The sequence below is a fragment of the Chiloscyllium plagiosum genome, chromosome 3, assembly GCF_004010195.1.
Source record: "Chiloscyllium plagiosum isolate BGI_BamShark_2017 chromosome 3, ASM401019v2, whole genome shotgun sequence".
Classification (NCBI taxonomy): Eukaryota; Metazoa; Chordata; class Chondrichthyes; order Orectolobiformes; family Hemiscylliidae; genus Chiloscyllium; species Chiloscyllium plagiosum.
In genome coordinates, this window is record NC_057712.1 from 22,714,035 (window position 1) to 22,736,264 (window position 22,230).

Below are 22,230 nucleotides of genomic sequence, written 5' to 3' on the forward strand. Positions count from 1 at the left end.
GAACCTTTGGAATTTGCTACTGCAAAGGGCTGTGGAAGCTCACTTTTGAGTAGGTTTAAGGTGGAGATTGATAGGTTTTCTGATTTTCAATGGCATACAGGTTTAGGAGGAGTGGTGGTAACATATGTTAAAGTGTTTGCCCAGCCACAATCATTTTGAATGGTGAGGCAGGTTCAGTGGGATGAATGGCCTACTTCTGTTTTTCTTGAATTATTTTTGGACTGTTTGTCTTACCTACCAAAAATTACATGAGTATGTGGATAAGGATGGTTAATCTTTAACCCTTGCATATTTTAAAATCAATTTTATAAGCAAATAATTCTTAATTGTCAACAATGTAACAGTTATAGTAAGCCAGTATGGAAAGCCTGAGTTTGTTTATACTTCTCAAATGCCGTTAGTTATTGACATTGTAGACTGTAGTTAACGTCTTAAATCATGTTAATGAATTATAACTGACATAGTATCATAACTCAAGAATGGGCAAGAGGGTCATGAATAACTTACTTGTGTTCAGGAACTTCATAAAATAACAATTGTAGGATTTGTGAAATAAATTTAAATGCTGTTATATCTGTTCTCCATCATGGTAAATTTATATTTGCATAATATCAAGAGCTCATAGTGGTAGTAGTGGGGACAGCAACAGTAAAAATTATTGATGTGAAAATGTCTTGACACTTCTGATATTTGTTGTGACTGAACACATCAAGGACTACCAGTTTTGAGTTTTAAAGATTGTCGATAGTCATTCTTATTGCTTTATCAAGGTCTGGTTGCAAGAACACTGTTCTTTATAGATTCCTAGATTGTTAGTTCATTTACCTGGTTTCTGAATTGTCATTCATCACCTTCCCATTTCTGTTTGTTTGTGCATTTGTCTTTTAGCTCTCAAGTTCTACAACCTTAAAAGGAAAAGGTCAGTTAAAGTTTACTTCTGGATGCTGGAGTCCTCATCACAACTGCACACAACTTGCCACAGCTAATGATACAGCTATTCGAGGTTGGGATACTAGAACTACTTGGTAAGCAGGAAATGGCTCCCATTCCAGAGTTGCTTGTAATGCTTGATTTTTGAAACTTATTGAAATCCAGTCTGCAAATTTGCACCTAAAGCAACATTTCATTTGGTGTTTATAGTTGAGCAATTCTTTGGTAATTGTTATTATCAGAATTTAAATCAACGTAGATGAGTAATCTTTCTATAAAGGTGCTTTTAAGGCTAATTTCATTATATGTGCAAATGTCTTGTGCATGGTTAGAGAAATCAGACTGTCAGGTACATTGACAAGTAAAAGGAAGGAGCATCAAGATAAATGGATCAAGAGCAAAATCTAATTTGGGAGCATATGGTAGGAAATCTAGAGTGCCATGGAGTAAAGAAATTCCTTATTTGATACCCACTGAAAATGACCAATGTTGGAACTTTATCAACCTAAGCTTGTAATACAAATTCCAAATGAGATTTGATTTCAAACTGTGCCAGACCATTTCACCTCTGGCCCTGATATTACAATTTGCAATCCTGAAGTACAATAAATTCTGCTGATCTTTCTTAGTCTTTTGTGATTTTGTAATGTGACAAGTATCAAAATAATGGTCGATTCATCCCCTGATTGTTGTCAGGAATGGCTATCATTATTGTCTACACTCACCACACTTTAAAAGAAGCTGTTTGTGTGAGGTTCTTAATTATGATAAATGTAAACGGCGTCAAAATATGATAAAGCAGTGGCAAAAGTGATTAAAACGTGCTTAACATGGTCTTGTTACCTATTTAGGAAACTTACTTCGAATACTAAAATGCAATTTGAGATTGAATAAACATTTAATTTTTGATGATGAAATTTTATACTACTGTTTTAGAAAATACACAATCTTGCAGTTTCCCACAATTCATGTTATTTTCAGTATAAACTGTATGGCTCACAGGTAATTTGAAATGCTCCTAAAAAGTGCATTCACAAATAATCACAAAAAGAAAAGCCCTCATTCTTTTGCAGGATATACAATGCATTTGTTTTACGGGGTACAGCAAATCTCTTTTTAGGTACTCCTACAATATTTAAATCTATTGTTTTAGTCCTGAAAGTAAGAAAACCATTTGTAGCAAGAATCATATAATTGTTTCTGTTGGAGAAAAACTGCGGAAAGTCGAAACACAAATAGACTTGGGGGTACCTGTGCATGAAACACAGAAAACTAGCACACAAATGTTGCAGGTAATCAGAAAGGCTGATGGAATGTTGGCCCTTATTTCAAGGAGGTTGGAAAAAAAGAACAGGGAAATCTTACTGAAACAGTACAAGGTGCTGGTGAGATCACTTCTGAAATACTGTATGCAGTTTGGATCACTTATTTGGACCCCTTATATAGGAAAATATTTCTTTCAGAGAGGGTTCACTAGGATGATCCTTGGTATGGAAGGATTGTCTTATGCGCAATGATTAAACAGGTTGGGAATCTAGTCAGTGGCGTTTAGAAGTATGAGAGGTGAACTCATTGAAACATATAGGATTCTTAAGGAGTTGACAGTGTACATATTGAGAGGATGGTTGCCTTCCTGGAGGAGTCTAGGACCAAAGGACATAGTATCAGAATAAAGTGGTGCCAATTTAAGACTGAAATGAGCAGGAATTTCTTCTCAGGGAATTGTGAGTCTTTAAAACTGCTTGCCACAGACAGCTGTGGGTGAAGAGTACTTGTGTGTACTTAAGGCTGAAATAGATATATTCTTGAACAGTAGGGGATCAAGGGTTATGGGGAAGGGCATGAAAGTGTTCATTAGGAGTGTTGGATCAGCCACAATATTATTAAATGGCAGAGCAACCTACTCCTGTTTCTGATGATTAAAGAATCACAGAGATATACAGCATGGAAACAGACCCTTCAGTACAACTCATCCATGCTGACCAGATATTCCCAACCCAATATAATCCCACTTGCCAGCAACTGACCCATATCTCTCCAAACCTTTCCTATTCATATGACCATCCACATGCCTTTTAAATGTTGCAATTGTACTAGCCTCCACCACTTCCTCTGGCAGCTCATTCCATACATGTACCACTCTCTGCGTGAAAATGTTGCCACTGAGGTCTCTTTTATATCTTTCCCCTCTCACCCTAAACCTATGCCCTCTAGTTCTGGACTCCCCCACCCAAGGGAAAAGACTGTCCATTTATCCTATCCATGCCCCTTGTGATTTTATAAACCTCTATAAAGTCACCCATCAGCCTCCGACGCTCCAGGGAAAACATCCCCAGCCTATTCAACCTCTCCCTATAGCTCAAATCCTCCACCCCTGGCAACATCCTTGTAAATCTTTTCTGAACCCTTTCAAGTTTACAACATCTTTCCGATAGGAAGGAGACCAGAATTGCATACAGTATTCTAAAAATGGCCTAACCAATGTCCTGTACAGCCGCAACATGACTCCCAACTCGTGTACTCAATACTCTGACCAGTAAAGGAAAGCATACCGAACGCCTTCTTCACTATCCTATCTGCCTGCGAATCCACTTTCAAGGAGCTATGATCCTGCATTCAAAGGTCTCTTTGTTCAGCAACACTCTCTAGGATCTTACCATTAACTGTATAAATCCTGCTAAGATTTGCTTTCCCAAAGTGCAGCACCTCACGTTTATCTAAATTAAACTCTTTCTGCCACTCCTTAGCCAAATTGGCCTATGTGATCAAGATCCCGGTGTAATGCAAAGTAGCCTTCCCTGCTGTCCACTACACCTCCAATTTTGGTGTCATCTGCAAACTTACTAACTATACCTCTTGTGCTCACATGCAAATCATTTATATGAATGATGAAAAGTAGTGGACCCAACACCAATCCTTGTGGCACTCCACTGATCACTGGTCTTCAGTCTAAAAAACAACCCTTCACCACCACCCTCTGTCTTCTACCTTTGAGCCAGTTCTGTATCCAAATGGCTAGTTCTCGCTGTATTCCATGACATCTAACTTTGCTAGCCAGTCTCCCATGGGGAACCTTGTCAAACGCCTTATTGAAGTCCATATAGATCACATCCACCACTCTGCCCTCATCAATCCTCTTTGTTACTTCTTCAAAAAACTCAATCAAGTTTGTGAGACATGATTTCCCACACACAAAGCCATGTTGACAATCAGTCTTTGCCTTGCCAAATACATGTACATCCTGTCCCTCAGGATTCACTCCAACAACTTGCCCACCACCAACTTTAGGCTCACCAGTCTATAGTTCCCTGGCTTGTCCTTACCACCTTTCTTAAATACTGGCACCATGTTAGCCAACCTCCTGTCTTCGAGCACCTCACCTGTGACTATCGATGATACAAGTATCTCAGCAAGGGGCCCAGCAATCACTTCCCTATCTTCCCACAGAGTTTTAGGGTACACCTGATCAGGTCCTGGGGATTTATCCACCTTTATACATTTCAAGACATCCAGCACTTTCTCCTCTGTAATATGGACATTTTGCAAGATGTCACCATCTATTTCCCCACATTCTATATCTTCCATGTCCTTTTCCACAGTAAACACTGATCAAAATTTTCGTTTAGTATCTCCCCCATCTCCTGTGGTTCCACACAAGGCTGCCTTGCTGATCTTTGAGGGGTGGAAAAGTGTGGTGCTGGAAAAACACAGCAGGCCAGGCAGCATCCAAGGAGCAGGAGAATCGACATTTCAGGCATAAGCCCTTTTTCAGGAATGAGGCTGGTGTGCCAAGCGGGCTGAGATAAAAGGTAGGGGGGAGGGAATTTAGGAGAGGGTCGCTAGGACTGCGATAGGTGGAAGGAGCTGAGGGTGAGAGTGATAGGCCGGAGAGGGGGTGGGGCGGAGAGGTCAGGAAGAAGATTGCAGGTCAAGAGGGCGGTGCTGAATCCGGGGGTTGGGACTGAGATAAGGTGGGGGGAGGGGAAATGAGGAAGCTAGAGAAATCTACATTCATCCTGTGTGGTTGGAGGGTTCCTAGGTGATCCTACTTGATCTTTGAGGGGCCCTATTCTCTCCCTAATGCATTTGTCCTTAATGTATTTGTAAAAACCCTTTGTATTCTCCTTAACTCTATTTGCCAAAGCTATATCATGTCTCCTTTTTGCCCTCCTGATTTCCCTCCTAAGTATACTCCTACTGCCTTTATACTCTTCTAAGGATTCACTCGATCTATCCTGTCTATACCTGACATATGCTTCCTTCTTTTTCTTAACCAAACCCTCAATTTCTTTCATCATCCAGCATTCCCTACACCTAGCCTTTCCTTTCACCCGAATAGCAATATACTGTCTCTGGACTCTCGTTATCTCATTTCTGAATTTTCCAATTTTCCAGCCGTCCCTTTACCTGCGAACATCTGTCCCCAATCAGCTTTTGAAAGTTCTTGCCTCATACCATCAAAATTAGTCTTTCTTCAATTTAGAATCAACTTTTAGATCTGGTCTATCCTTTTCCATTATTATTTTAAAACTAATAGAATTATGGTCGCTGGCCCCAAAGTGCTCCCCCACTGACACCTCAGTCACCTGCCCTCCCTTATTTCCCAAGAGTAGGTCAAGTTTTACACCTTCTCTAGTAGGTATATCCACATATTGAATCAGAAAATGTTCTTGTACACACTAAACAAACTCCTCTCCATCTAAACCCTTAACACTATGGCAGTCCCAGTTTGGAAAGTTAAAATCCCCTACCATAACCACCCTATTATTCTTACAGATAGCTGAGATCTCCTTACAAATTTGTTTCTCAATTTCCCTCTGACTATTAGGGGGACTATAATACAATCTCAATAAGGTGATCATCCTTTTCTCATTTCTCAGTTCTACCCAAATAACTTCCCTGGATGCCTTCCAGGAATATCCTCTCTCAGTAATCATGATTTGGAGATGCCGGTATTGGACTCGGGTGTACAAAGTAAAACATCACACAACACCAGGTTATAGTCCAACAGGTTTAATTTACTAGCTAGTGTGCTTCCAATTAAACCTGTTGGACTATAACCTGGTGTTGTGTGATTTTTAACTCTCTCAGTACAGCTGCAATGCTATTGCTATCAAAAACACCACTCCCCTTCCTGTCTTATCTCCCTTTCTATCCTTCCTATAGCATTTGTATCCTGGAATATTAAGCTGCCAGTCCTGTCCATGCCTGAGCCATGTTTCTGTAATTGCTATGATATCCCAGTCCCATGTTCCAAACCATGCCCTGAGTTCATCTGCCTTCCTTGTTAGGCCTCTTGCATTGAAATAAATGCAGTTGAATTCATCAGTCCTACCTTGTTCTCTGCTTTTGCCCCTGCCTTCCCTGACTGTTTGACTCCCTTTTGTTTTCTCAACACCAATCTCAGATTGATTTCTTTTCCTCACTATCTCTCAGTGTCTATTCCCCCCCCACCCCCGACATATTAGTTTAAATCCTCCCGAGCAGCTCGAGCAAATCTCCCTGCCAGCATATTCATCCCCTTCCAATTCAGGTGCAATCCGTTCTTCTTGTGCAGGTCACTTCTACCCCAGAAGAGATTCCAATGATCCAAAAATGTGAATCCTTCTCCCATACACCAGCTCCTCAGCCATGCATTCATCTGCTGTATCCTCTATTCCTACCCTCACTGACTCGTAACACCAGAAGTAATTCAGATATTACGACTCTGGAGGACCTCCTTTTTAAATTCCTGCGTAACTCTATAATCTCCTTTCAGAATCTCATCCTTTTACCTTCCTGTGTCTTTGGTTCCAGTGTGTACAATGACCTCCTGCTGGGCCCTCTCCCTCTTGAGAACATTCTGTACCCTCTCTGAGACATCCTTGATCCTGGAACCAGGGAGGTAACACACCATTCCCATTTTTTGCTGCTGGCCACAGAAACTTTTGTCTTCGCCTCGGACTAGAGAGTCCCCTATCACAATTGATCTCTTGGAATCTGATGTATTCCTCATTGCATGAGACTCAATCTCAATACCAGACACTTGGCTGTTTGTGCTACATTCCTGAGAATCCATCACCCCCTACATTTTCCAAAACAGCATGCTTGTTTGAAATGGAAATAGCCACAGAAGACTCCTGCACTACCTTTCCTGGAGTTAACCCATCTGTGTGACTGTATCTGTGACTTTTCTCCCTTCCTACAACTGCCATCCATCATACCCCCTTGCTCTTGTAAATTGCTCATTGCCTCTCACTGTCGCTCCAACTGATGCATTCAATCTGATAGGATTCACAACCAATGGCATTTATTGCAGATATAATCCTCAGTAACATGTAAACTCTCCCTAAACTCCCACATTTGACAAAAAAAGCATATTATTCTACTAAGGGCCAGTTTTGCTTCTTCTAATCTGCAGACCCAGAAAATAACACCGTCTTATTCCTTTACAAAACACTGCTCCAGGCTAAGTTAATAATTATGGCTTATGTTTTTAAGTTTAATCAAGAGACATATCTCGATAAAACATATAATCAAGAAAGAACAGACTCTACTCACTACTGCAGACTTACAGCAAGGCCACACTTAAAAGTTTTCACTTATCTGTTTCTGTGCTGTGACCTCTCCTAAACAGGTTCTCCCAAGATGAGTTGTGAATTTCACTGTTTGTTAATTTTCCTGGACGGACTCCAATGTCCAGCAATACATTCAACAACAAAGGCAGTAATTGCGCAGGTTCACTGCTGTGTCAGTTAGCAGTGTGAGTTTCTTTTTTCTCTCTCTCTCCTGCACTGACCTGACCATGTGCTGCCATAGTCTCTTACTCTCCCTTTTAAAAGTGCCATTGTTTTGACTTTTTTTTTCCCAAAGTTCCAAAATAATGCAACAGCATATAAAACAGCAATTGCTGCTCCTGGAATTCGCGGAAATCACCTCCAATACCGAAAATACCTCAAAAAAGGAGCAGCCTATTACAGCCAGATATTTTTCTCATCCTCCATCTTGGATTATCCAGAATCCTTTTTTTTGCTTGTGGTATAAAACAACATATTGAGACCTGAATACAAAAACAGGAAAGTGATGTTCCATTTGAACCACATCGGTTCCATCAGATAAACAATTGTATGCATTTCTATACATTCCATTATAAGGATATTAAGAGAACGAAAAGTTTGCAACAAAAACTGAATAGAATTCTGTTAGGAATAAGTTATGTTTTTTTTAAAATGGAGCTTATTCGTTGTAGTAAGTTAAAAAGAATTCAATCGCGGTTTTCAAAACCATGAACGCTTCTGAAAAGAGCTGAAGAACATATCTGCCGGTTGATGAAGTCACATGGGCACATGAATCCTGAATTGATGCAAAAATAATCATTGGAATGCTGTATATAGTTTCCAGAAACTAGTTTGTTTGTACGTAGAATGATTATCCATAAATATCTAAGTTAAAAATAATTAGATAAAGACTTGAAAGTGAAGTAAAACTGATTACTTGAAAGAACAGAGAAATAAGCTTAAATAGTTACAGTTGAAGAATGATCACCAGTACAAGCATCAGGAACCAAATAGCTTTCCATAGTGGCAAAAATTTTATAATCTTATCATTTCTGAATTCTAATTTTAGGAAAATTAAATTAATTAAATTTAGCATTCTAAGAATCATATAGCATGGAAACAGACCGTTCGGTCCAACTCGTCCATGCCGACCAGATATCCTGAACTGATCTGGTCTCAAAATGCCTTTTAAATGTTGGAATTGTACCTGCCTCCACCACTTGCTCTGGCAGCTCGTTCCATACGTTCACAGCCCTCTGTATGAAAAAGTTATCCCTTAGGCCCCTTTTAAATCTTTGCCCTCTCACCTTAAACTTATGCCCTATAGTTTTAGACTCACCTACCCTGGGAAAAATACTTTGGCTATTCACTTTATCCTTGTCTCTCATGATTTTTTAAGCCTCTATAAGGTCACCCCTCAGCTTCCAACACTCTGGGAAAATAGGCCCTGTTCATTCACCCTCTCCCAATAGCTCAAACCCTCCAATCCCAGCAACATCTTTGTAAATCCTTTCTGAACCTTTTCAAGTTTCATAACATCTTTCCTCTAGCATGGAGTCCAGAATTGAATGCAGTATTCTAAAAGTGGTCTAACTAATATCCTGTACAACTGCAAAATGACCTCTCAACTCCTATCCTGAATGCACTGACTAATGAAGGCAAGCATGCCAATTACTTTCTTCATCACCCTGTCTACTGCAACTTCACTTTCAAGGAACTATGCACCTGTATCCCCCTTGTTTCAGCAACACTCCGCAAGGCCTTATCATTAACTGTATAAGTCCTGCCCTGATTTGCCGTACAAAATGCAACACCTCACAATAGTCTAAATTAAACTCTATCTGCCACTCCTTGGCCCATTGACACATCGGATCAAGGTATTGTTTCTCTCTGAGATAATCTTCTTCACTGTCCACTGCACCACCAATTTTGGTGCCACCTGCAAGCTTACTAACTGTACCTCCTATATTCACATCCAAATCATTTATAGAAATGAGGAAAAGCAGTGGACCCAGCACCAATCTTTGCAGCACACCACTGGTCACAGTCCGTGAATCCAAAAAAAAACCCTCCACCGCCTCCCTCTGTCTCCTAGCTTCAAGCCAATTTTATATCCTAATGACTGGCTGCCCAGGGTTTTATATGATCTAACCTTGTCAACAAGTCTACCACGAGGAACCTTGTCAAACGTCCATATAGACAACAACTATAACTCTGCCTTCATCAATCGTCATTGTCACTTCTTCAAAAAAACTCAATTAGGTTAGTGAGACATGATTTCACAAAGCCATGTTGACTCTCCCTAATTACTCTTTGCCTTTCCAAAAACATGCAAGTCCTGTCCCTCAGAATCCCCTCCAACAACTTACTCACCACTGACGTCAGCCTCACTGGTCTATAATTCCCTGGCTTTTCGTTACTACCTTTGTTAAATAATTAGCCAACTTCCAGTCTTCCGGCACCTCACTGTGGCTATTGATGATACAAATATTTCAGCTAGGGGCCCTTCATACTCTACCCTAGCTTCCCACAGTGTTCTGAGATATACTTGATCAAGTTCTGGGGATTTATCCACCTTTAATCATTTTAAGATGTCCAGTACCCACTCTGCTGTGCTGTGGACCCTTTTCAAATATCATTGTTTATTTCTTCATGTTCTATAGCTTCCATATCCTTCTCCACAGTAAATACTGATCCGAAGTACTCATTTAGTACCTCGCCCATCTCCTGTGGTTCCACACATAGATGACCTTGTTGATCTTTATGGGGCTCTATTTTCTCTTTATCCTATAGGGTATTTGTAGAATCTCTTTGGATTTTCCTTAACCCTACTTGTCAAAGATTTCTCATGTCTGCTTTTTGCACTCCTGATTTCTCCTACTTCCCTTATTCACTTGATCCCTTGCTGTCAACACTTGACATATGTTTCCTTTTTCTTGACCAGATCCTCGATTTCGATAGTTATCCAGCATTCTCTACACCTACCAGACTTGCCCTTCACACTAACAGGAATATATTAACTCTGAACTCGTTATCTCATTTTAAATGCCTCCCACTTTCCAACCATCCCTTTGCCTCCAAATAGCCTCAAAATCAACTTTTGAAAGTTTTTGCCTGATTTCATCAAAAGCTCCAGTTTAGAGCTTTACTTTTAGATCAGGTCTATCCTTTTCCATAACTCATTTAAAACTACTTGAATTATGATCACTGGCCCCAAAAATGCTTCCCCACTGACACCTTACTTACTTGCCCCCCCTTATTTCCCAAGAGATGGTCAAGTTTTGCTCCCTTTCTAGTAGATATATCCACATTTTGAATAAGAAAATTTTCTTGTGCACATTTAGTAAATTCCTCTCCTTCCAAGCCTTTTACACTATGGCAGTCCCAATCTATGGGCAGAATGTTAAAATCTCCTACCATTACAACACTATTATTCTTACAGATATCTGAGATCTCCTTACATAGTTGCCTCTCAATTTCCCATTGACAATTGAGGGACCTATAGTACAATCCCAATGAAGTAATCATTCCTATTTCTCAGTTCCACCCATGTAACCTCACTGGAAATGCAGTTTTCCCATGAACACCCTCCCTAGGTACAGCTGTAATCTTATCCTTAACTAAAGCTCCACTCCCCTTCCTTTCTTGCCTCCTCCTCTATCCTTCCTATAGCGTCTATGCCCTGGAACATTAAGCTGCCAGTCCTGCCCTTCCCTGAGCCATGTTTCTGTAACAGCTATGATATCCCAGTCCCATGTTCCAACCATGCCCTGAATTCATCTGCCTTATCTGTCAGGCCTCTTGCATTGAAATGAATGCAGTTTAATTTCTGAGTCTTACCTTGTTCTCTGCATTGTTCTTGCATGCCTTAATGTTTAACTTGCATTTCGTTTCTAATGTGCCTGCCACAAACTAATCCCTTTTCTCACATCTTAAAACATATAAAGATCCCGGGACCTGATCAGATATACCCGAGAACACTGTGGGAAGCTAGGAAAGAGATTGCTGGGCCCTTTGCTGAGATAGATGTGTCATCAATGGCCAAAGGTGAGGTGCTGGAAGACTGGAGTTTGGTAACACAGAGCCTGACATTGGTGGTGGGCAAGTTGTTGGATGGAGTCTGAGGGACAGTATTTACATATATTTGGAAAGGCAAGGAATTGTTGGCATGGTTTTGTGCATGGGAAATTGTGTCTCACAAACTTGATTGAGTTTCTTGAAGAAGAGGCAGGCATGGTAGTTTCATTTAAGGTGCGATTGGACAGATGCATGAGTAGGTGGGGAGCAGAGGGATACAAGTCCTTAGGAATTGGGCAACAGGTTTAGACAGTGGATATGGATTTGCATAGGCTTGGGGGGCCGAAGCATCTGTTCCGAGGCTATAAAGTTTCTTTGTTCTTTGTAAGTATCAAAGAGGATTGATGATGGCAGAGCAATGCACATGATCTTTATGGACTTCAGTAAGGCGTTCCACAAGGTAGACTGGTTAGCAAGGTTAGATCACACGGAATAGAGGGAGAACTAGCCATTTGAATACAGAACTGGCTCAAAGATAGAAGTCAGAGGGTGGTGGTGGAGGGTTGCTTTTCGGACTGGAGGCCTGTGACCAGTGGTGTGCCACAAGGATCGGTGCTGGGTCCACCGCTTTTCGTAATTTACATAAATGATTTGGATGTGAACATAGGAGGTATAGTTCGTAATTTTGCAGATGACCTCAGAATTAGAGATGGAGTGGATAGCAAGGAAGGTTACCTCAGAGTACAACGAGATCTTGATCAGATGAGCCACTGGGCTAAGGAGTGGTAGATAGAGTTTAATTTAGACAAGTGTGAGGTACTGCATTTTGGAAAGGCAAATCAGTGCAGGACTTATACACTTAATGGTAAGAACCTGGGGAGTGTTGCTGAACAAAAAGATTCTGGAGTGCAGGTTCATGGTTCCTTGAATATGAAGTCGCATGTAGTTGGGATAGTGAAGAAGGCATTTGGTATGCTTGCCTTTATTAGTCAGTGCATTGTGTATAGGAGTTGGGAGTCACATTGCAGCTCTACAGGACATTGATTAGGCCACTATTGGAATACTGCATGCAATTCTTGTCTCCCTCCTATTGGAAGGATGTTGTGAAACTTGAAAGGGTTCAGAAAAGATTTACGAGGATGCTGCCAGGTTTGGAAGGTTTGAGTTATAGGGAGAGGCTGAATAGACTGGGACTATTTTCTTTGGAGCGCAGAGGCTGAGGGGTGACATTGTAGCGGTTTATAAAATCATGAGGAACATGGAAAGGGTAAGTAGCCAAGGTCTTTTCCTAGAATGGGGGAGTCGAAACCTGGAGGGCACAGGTTTAAGGTGAGGGGGAAAGGTTTAAAAGGGACTTAAGGGGCAACGTTTTCACGCAGGGGATGGTGCGCATGAGGAATAAGCTGCCAAAGGAAGTGGTGGAGCCTGGTACAATTATAACATTTAAAAGGCATCTGGATGGGTATATGAATAGGAAGGTTTTAGAAGGGTATGGGCCAAATGCTGGCAAATACGACTAGATTAATTTAGGATATCATGTCAGCATGGACAAGTTGGACCAAAGGGTCTGTTTCTGTACTGTACCTCACTTTGACTCCGTGACCCTATTTATAATTCGTAAAATCAAACACTAAGCTGATCAGGTTCTGAAATCACTAATCATTCCCAACTGCTGTGTTTAGTTCCAATAATGAGGTCTCCCAAGGTCAACTTTGAAATTGAACTATACTGCTTGTTTCTCTTTGACCTATCTCCAGAGATGTTTGTAATTTCACAATCAGTCAGCTGTGAAAGTTCACTGCTTAATTATTTTGATATATTATTGTTGGTCTCCAGAGTCCTTTTCCAACCTCTCCGCATGGTCACTGTCCCGAAACTTTGTCCGCTGCTCTTTTTCGTCTGCCCGATTAATGTATTGCTGTTTTAGATTTTTTTTAAAAGTTCCAATAACAATGCAAAATTTATAAAAACAGCTTTTAACATTTCTCACGTGAATTGCTCGAATGTAGGTAAATGCCAAACTATTGAAGAAGTTGGAATTCTTTACCTTTCTCTTTGAGGAACAGAGCTCAATTTATTTTGTGCAGTTAATCTCTTTTTAGAATCAAAATCTCTTTTGATACAGCCTATGACTTTGGCCACTGAACGAACTTTGGGAGTCAATAAACCATCATCAAATCAGTTTAATTTACATTTTAAACCTTCAGGAATTATTTGTAATTTTCTTGCATCTGAATTTCTGCTGTACAAATTGATATGATTACAAGACTTCAACCCAGCAGTAAAAGATTCCTGTCAGTGACTAATATGAAAGTAAATCAAAAGTAATTGTGTGCAGTTTTGGTCGCCATACTATAGGAAGGATGTGGAGGCACTGGAACGGGTGCAGAGGAGGTTTACCAGGATGTTGCCTGGTATGGTAGGAAGATCGTATGAGGAAAGGCTGAGGCACTTGGGGCTGTTTTCATTGGAGAAAAGAAGGTTTGGGGTGACTTAATAGAGGTGTACAAGATGATTAGGGGTTTAGATAGGGTTGACCATGAGAACCTTTTTCCACGTATGGAGTCAGCTATTACGAGGGGGCATAGCTTTAAATTAAGGGGTGGTAGGTATAGGACAGATGTTAGGGGTAGATTCTTTACTCAGCGAGTTGTGAGTTCATGGAATGCCCTGCCAGTAGCAGTGGTGGACTCTCCCTCTTTATGGGCATTTAAACGGGCATTGGATAGGCATATGGAGGATAGTGGGCTAGTGTAGGTTTGGTGGGCTTGGATCGGCGCAACATCGAGGGCCAAAGGGCCTGTACTGCACTGTATTTTTCTATGTTCTATGTAAAAGGTTGTATCTGTGTAGCCTCATGAGAAGTGTTTTAACGTAGAATAGTCGCTTTGGTTAAGCATATTACTACAGGGATCAAGATATTGTCATAAAATATACACTGTAAGTGTGCTGTTCACATTATCATGCACTGTGCTATGTAGCACCTCAAGGAGACATTTCCGTTGCTATTTTTAATCCCACATATTTTGAAATTCTTAAATGTATTCTATAGTCAAATAAAATAAATAATGCCATTGTTTAGAAGGGAAGCATTAATCTTTTTCATTTTGGAGTTTTAAACTTTTAAACTATATTTTAAACTTTATGAATTATTTAGGGCCATTGGTTCATTCTCCAGCTGTAATTTCAGAAAATGAAAAGCATTGTAACATCATTGCTGAACAGATTATGGTGTTTACTTTAAGGTACAAACTGCATCATTTAAACTTTAAAGTTCACCATGAAAGCTTTTTTTTTTCTCAATCTCTGATGCTATGTACATGCTATCAATAAGACATTCTCAAATTAGCCTAATCTGCAGAATAATCTTGCAAGAGTTTTGTAATACTTTTCCAATTCAAGTTCTGCTGTACACATTGATACAAATACAAATCACTAACTCATTTTTCTAATCATTGTCCAATCCAGAAATAAAAGTTTTCAACAGTGACTTATACAAGGGTATCTCTCCATTTGGCCTCATAGGATGTGCTTTCGGAGACTGTTCCATGCAGGTTTCTTAAACAAGCATGTTTTATTCACAGTTCAATTAGGTCAAGGCTACCATATTTCAGTTACATTTCTTGTGAAAGGAAGATATCTTGATGATTTTACTATCATTGCAGTGTTGGATAAATAAGTCAAACCTGCACCTGCCAGCCCTGTAAGTTTCAGCATGCTTTCCTAATCCTGCAAATTAGAATTTGAATGCATAGTAATACAATATTCTGATTCAAGCTCATTATGATCATGTAGATTTTCCGTTCAGTGGCAGAAAACCTGCTGCTATCCAAGGTAGCAAAAAATGTTTTCTCCACGCAATTTTTACTGTTTCCCTGTTGGTTAATGTTTATTGTCTGCATTTCAGCAGCATAGTTCTTACCTAACTGTCTACGGAGCTTTTTCTAGTGAAGGTTTGGTGCATACCTGATTAAATAGGTTATTGAAATGTCTGGCCAGAGTAACCAAATTAGTAAAAGTAATCAGATTACCCTCCTGAAGTAAATTTTAAAAATAGGTTTGGAATGTCCTGTCTACAAAATGCAGGAGAAATCAAATCTAGCAAAATATTGTTCTTCAGTCTACTCTCAATTATCAAAGTGATCAAATAGATCATGAAAACCTGTACATTTAAGGGAAGAAACAACAGGAATGTTGTAAGAACACCATAGCATCTAAATTTCTTTCCAAGTCAGATACCATCTTAGCTTGAACATACATGACTGTCCCTTCAGCAACGCTGAACTAATAATCAGGAATTCTCGAGAACACTATTATGGAAGCTCCATCAACAGTATATTTGCAGACGTTCAATTCTGAGGCTGACTACCAATACCTCAGTAACTATAGTTAACATTAAACACAGCCTTGTCAGCTACATCCTGAGGGTATGTAAGACAGTGTAAGTAATTACAGGGTGTTTTGGTGGTATTCGTTGAGCAATGAATGTTGGGCAGGAAAGCTTTGCTCCTCTCCCACAAATGCTATGGAAAAGTTTGCAACCACCTAATGCTGAGGATGGGATCTAAATCACTACACATACCAAAATGCAGAAGTCTCTACTACATGAATTAATGAATACTGTTTACTAATTTTCTCTGCATCTATAATTCTGCATATTACTATTTGTGATCAAGGACTACAGATTCAGAATCTTGCTGATTTTTAAAATAGTATTTCCGAACAACTCACCACATATTTGAATTAAATAAAAGATCAGAACTTTTCCCCAGACATCTGTCCATTTTACTTGATTACTCTAGAGGTTTATATAAAGACAGTTGCAACTTGTTTGTGGTCAGTTATCAGATTTCAGTCTTCCACCTGGCTCTTCACTTTGATATCATAGGACATTATTTAAATCTTTGCAGATTAGAGATTATTCATTGAATTTATTTCCTTTGCTATGAAAATATTGTTAGCTAAATCATAAAACTGTGCTGTGCCATAATATTGATTTTGGAGTATACCACAGCGGCTTCGCAAATTAATGTCAGTATAAGCTGCCAAATAAGTAACTCCAATTAAAAAAAAAGACTATCTCCGTAACAACATAATGCTACAAACTGGTTCTGTATCAAAAGGGAACATTCCAAGGTGCAGAGAGCATTATCAAACATCCAGGGCTCTCCTCACACACAAATGTAGATTTTTGTGGCATTTTCAATGTTAGAAAATGGACCAATATTCCCCAGCAGAAACAATGAAAGTGTTAATTCCAATTGTCAGAATAATGACCAAACTCATGTTATTGTATCATTCCAATTTGGCATTAATTATAATTAAAGACACAAATGGTATCCTGTCATGGATGCATTTAACTTTAAAATTTGACGATGTACAAAGCTGATAATTGAAGAACAGTTCATATAATGTACATAAGTTAAAGATGAAGCAAAGCTAAGAGGTTTTTATTTTCTCCCATTGTTTATAACCTGACACAGTCCTCTCAAAATAATCTAATTATTACAGCACTTTAAACTGTTGCAAACTTGAAATGATTCCATAGATGTTCAATGTTATGAATTTTTAAAATTCATTCAGGGAATATGGGCTTTGAAAGTTGAGCCAGCATCCTTAGTTAGCCTTGAGAAGATTGTTTAGATCAGTGTGGTGCTGGAAAAGCACAGCAGGTTAGGCAGCATCTGAGGAGCAGGAAAATTGATATTTCGGGCAAAAGCCCTTCATCAGGAACCCAACCTTTGCCCGAAACGTCAATTTTCCTGCTCCTCAGATGCTACCTGACCTGCTGTGCTTTTCCAGCACCACTCTGATCTAAACTCTGGTTTCTAGCATCTGAGGTCCTCACTTTTGCTTTGAGAAGATTGTGGTGAGCTGCTTTCATGAATTCTGTCCTGTTGGTATACGCACAGTGGTGATAGGGATGTTGTTTCAGGATTTTGACATGGCAACTGTGAAGCAATAATTTCAAGTCAGGGTGGTGTGTGTCTTGGACAGGAACCTGTGGTGGTGTTCCCATCCATCTGCTGCCCTTGTCCTTCTATGTTGTAGAGGTTCAGGGTTTGCAAGATACGTTCTAAGGAGCTTTGGTGAGTTGTTGCAGTGCCTCTTGCAGATGGTACACATTTCTGCCACTGTCTGTTTCTTGTGCAGGGATTGCATTTTGAAGATATTAGATGGGGTACCATTCAACGGTGTTGAGATTCTTGAGTGTTGCTGGAACTGCACTTATATGTGCAAGTGGGGAGTACTCCATCACATTCATGACTTGTGCTTTATACATGCAGATTTTGAGGAGTCAGGACGTGAGTTACTTGCCACAGAATCCCAATTTTGATTTGCTCTGGAAACATTTATTCATCTGGTCCAGTTCTGTTCCTGGACCAGAATATTGTTCGTGGGAAATTCAACACTAGTAAGGTTGTTGAATGTGAAGGAATGATGATTGATGGTTATTTGTTTCCAAAATGGTCATTGCTCAGCACTTGTGTGGTGTAGATGTTACTTGCCACTTACCGCATTTAATATGACTATAGTTCCACACAATCCTCAAAGTGAACATAGAACATAAAACATAGAACTTTACAGTGCAGTACAGGCTCTTCGGCCCTCAATATTGTGCCAATCTGAAGCCAAACTAATTATCATTCCATTATCCATATGTTTATCCAATGAACATTTAAATGCCTTAAAGTTGGCGAGTCTACTGCTGTTGCAAGCAGGGCATTCCACGTCCTTACTACTACTCTCTTAAAGAACCTACCTCTGACATCTGCCCTATATCTTTCACCCCTCAATTTAAAGCTATGTCCCTTCATGCTAGCCATCACCATCCGAGGAAAAGGGCCCTTACAGTCCACCCTATCTAATCCTCTGATCATCTTGTAAATTCTCCGATCATCTTGAAGGCAGGACTTAGCCACAACAAGGACAAGCCGAGGTCAACTTAGCCACAACAAGGACTATGCAGATGTCATTCCCACTGATACCATCATAGACAGATGTACTTGCTACAGTTAGTTTGTTCCTGCATCATCTGCTGCATTCACTATAGCAACTATGCCTTTTAGAACCTGGCCAGTTCTGTTAGTGATGGTGCTACTAAATCATGCTTAGTGATAAACATTGAAGTCCCCCACTCAGAACGCATTCTATGTCTTTACCACTCTGTGCACCCGCCAGAGAACTGTTATATCAGTAGAGGGAGGGTGTGACAGGCACTAATCAGCAGGGAGTTTCCTTGTCCGTGTTTGACCTGATGCCATGAGACAACATGGGGCCAGAGTTGGTGTTAAAGATTTCCAGGTGAGCTCCTTCCCAACTGTTTGTCATTTTATCTCTATAATGTCCATTGGGTCTGTTTTGTTGGTAGGATAAGACATACTCAGAATGATGGTGGTGGTGGTGCCCAAGACATTATCAGTAAAGTATGATTCCATGTGAATGACTATATATTCAGTTGATGCTTCACTATTTTGTGGGATAGCTCTTCCAAGTTTGGCATAATATGTGCAGATTGCTATAATCTTTGGAGGGCTGACAGGGCACAAATCATTTTCATTTCTGGTGCCTTGGTTGAAGTTGGGTGGTTCCTGTCATTTAATTCCTTTAATTACACTTTATAACCATGAGTTACAACCAAATAGCTTGTCTTAGGACATTTAAGAATCAACCACATTGCTGTGGATTTGAAATCAGAGTGAGGCCAGACCAGGTGAGATGGCAGACCTCCTTCTCTAAAGGACTTCAGTGAACTAGGTAGGTTTTTACAACAATCAACAATTGGTTTTATGGTTGCCAGTCGACCAGTTTTTAATTCCACATTTATAATTGAATTCACATTTCATCATCTGCCATAGTGAGTTTCAAACTCATAACTCCATGGATTTCTGGATTACTCATCTCCAGAACCTCAAACTGTGTCTCAAACTGAGGATGTGTGAATTGGCTCCAGTCTGTTCAACCTCCTCCATTAGCTGCCACAAAGATAGATGATTTTTTAAGCATGAGGCAATAATCCTCTCTAATTCAAATATTATTAATTAATTTCTGCCAGAGCAGAAAGGATTTACTAACCCTGGGCAAATAAACAAATGAAATGTAACTTCAGAATACACACCTAAGTACAAAGTTAAAAAGGGATCGTGTCCAGTATATTAGGAAGCTGAAAGAAATATACAATGTAAAACTCTTGGGGTGTCCCTGAAGTATAAGTTTTTAACCTGAGACTGTGGTTGTTCAGTTGGTATTATCAGTGGCAAGTGAATATTGCATAATTCCTTTTACACTCTCAGAGTCTGTATGCTTTCCTCCAATCAATATTGTCACAGGGTAATTTGTTTTCTTCAGAGGTATGAAGAGTTTTTTTTTCCCCAGCTAGTTTGAATTGTGTACTCAAAAATCTATCTTCTCTTTTTGCCCACATACAGATCCTTGAAATATAAGCTCATTTTCTGCATTCTTTCTGTGGAAGTTTCATTTTAGGCTTACTAATAGTAGGCAAGGTTCCATCTGCAATATGTGAAAATTCTCATAATGTTGTAAATCAGAATAGAAGATGAGGGCCATTTAAAACCTGACTGAGTTGATTGGTTTCCATGCCTTTTAATAAAAAGTTAATTTCAGTTCAGATTGGATTCGTTTATTCCACATTGGTTTTGTGAAGTTTGGCTAACTTGTGTGGTCAAGTGATTACTATGCCCAAAGTCAGTGTTTGTCCCCTTTTGAAAGCTTTTTAGCCCATCAGAGTCACAGGTGTTAAATTCAGTGGATGGAATTTTAAAATCAATAACCCATATTTTATCAGTATTGTGACAAAATTGATTTTCATTTCACAGATTTACAGAATTGACGGAGTGCAGGAGAAGGCCAATCAGACCAGCAAAAATGCATCAACTGTCCAAAAGGGCACATCACCTGTGTCACTGTCTTGCTTTCTTCCACTAACCATGCTTCCTTTTCAGATAACAGTCTAATTCCCTTTCGAATGCCTCAATTGAACCTACCTTCACCACACTTCCAGACCTTAACCACTAGCTGCATAAAAACATTTTTCCTCCGTTTCTTTTTGCATCATTTGTTAGTTACTTAAAATGTGCGCCCTCTTGATCTCGAGGGGGAACAGTTTCTCCTTATCCACTTTCTAATTTCATTTATAAAGACTAATGTATAATTCATTTTCAAACAATTTTTAAAGCATCTTAGCCAATGCAGAACACGGCAATTAGTTAGGAAGAATCAGAGTTCTCGTTGCAGGACCTCCTGCTACAATCTGTATATAAGTGGATTGTTGACGTTTGACAGCAACACTGTCAGTATAATCAAATGGACCGTCAACACTCCCAAATCAGAACTTCAGATGCTAGGAAGAAAATGGGTATATTGGAACCGTATCCTGGTATGACACACTTTCTTCAGGACAATAAGCTGATGGAAAATATTTGCATTGGTGAGAAAAGTCCTCCTCAACATCTGGAAAACTAGCAAACACTGAGAATGTCTTGAGTAGATCCCTACTGCACTGAAGTGCATGTGATTACAAACCAATTCTTTATCTAGGTTTTTCATAAATATAATTGTGATAAAAGATTGGAAAATTCCCAGTCATGTAGTATCTTGTCTTATCCATATTTGAAAATTGTTTCTATGATTTTTGTATTTATCCATTTACAGATGCAGATGCTTGTTTAAGAGAATTGTGCAGTAGATTTGTTTTATAAGTTATCATGAGATATCCTTATATTTTTATAATTAGCTCCTTACTGTTTAGAGGGATACTGTACAGAAGTTAATTTAATAAATAGCATCTTTCATTTTCATCAAGCATGACATATTGCTGTATCAGAAATGAACCATTTTACATATTTTCTTCTCATCTAGTCAAGTTTATTGCATTGAAAATGCCCATGGCCAACTGGTACGAGATCTTGACTTCAATCCCAACAAGCAATACTACTTAGCAAGCTGTGGGGATGACTGTAAAGTCAAGTTCTGGGACACCAGAAATGTTCATGAACCCGTCAAGACTTTGGAAGAACATTCCCACTGGTAAGTGTGTCTTCACTTGATCAAGATGGCAATTCACTATTTTCTTTGTTGCTGAACAAAGCGACCTTGGAATGCAGGTTCATAGCTCCTTGAAAGTGAAGTCGCAGGTAGATGGGATAGTGAAGAAGGCGTTTGGTATGCTTTCTTTTATTGGTCAGAGTATTGAGTACAGGAGTTGAGACGTCATGTTACGGCTGTACAGGACATTGGTTAGGCCACTGTTGGAATATTGCGTGCAATTCTGGTCTCCTTCCTATCTGAAAGATGTTGTGAAACTTGAAAGGGTTCAGAAAAGATTTACAAGGATGTTGCCAGGTTTGGAGGATTTGAGCTATGGGGAGAGGCTGAACAAGCTGGGTCCTGTTAGGGTGAAAGGAAAGGCTAGGTGTAGGGAATGCTGGATGATGAAAGAAATTGAGGGTTTGGTTAAGAAAAAGAAGGATGCATATGTAAGGTATAGACAGGATAAATCGAGTGAATTCTTAAAAGACTATCAAGGAAGTAGGAGTATACTTAAAAGGGAAATCAGGAGGGCAAAAAGGAGACATGATATAGCTTTGGCAAATAGAATTAAGAAGAATCCAAAGAGTTTTTACAAATACATTAAGGACAAAAGGGTAACTAGGGAGAGAATAGGGCCCCTCAAAGATCAGCAAGGCGGCCTTTGTGTGGAGCTGCAGAAAATGGGGGAGGTACTAAA

General features: G+C 39.6%; 1 protein-coding gene across 1 annotated transcript in view; it reads left to right on the forward strand.

Annotated features, from left to right (window-relative positions):
* The window catches only part of eipr1 (EARP complex and GARP complex interacting protein 1), a 76,428-nt gene that overhangs the window by 25,938 nt on the left and 28,260 nt on the right, over positions 1-22,230 (forward strand). Inside the window, exons 6-7 of the mRNA XM_043687434.1 lie at positions 889-1,025; positions 21,363-21,530. Of these exons, the coding sequence (XP_043543369.1) occupies positions 889-1,025; positions 21,363-21,530 (305 nt within the window). The remainder of the gene's footprint in view (positions 1-888; positions 1,026-21,362; positions 21,531-22,230) is intronic.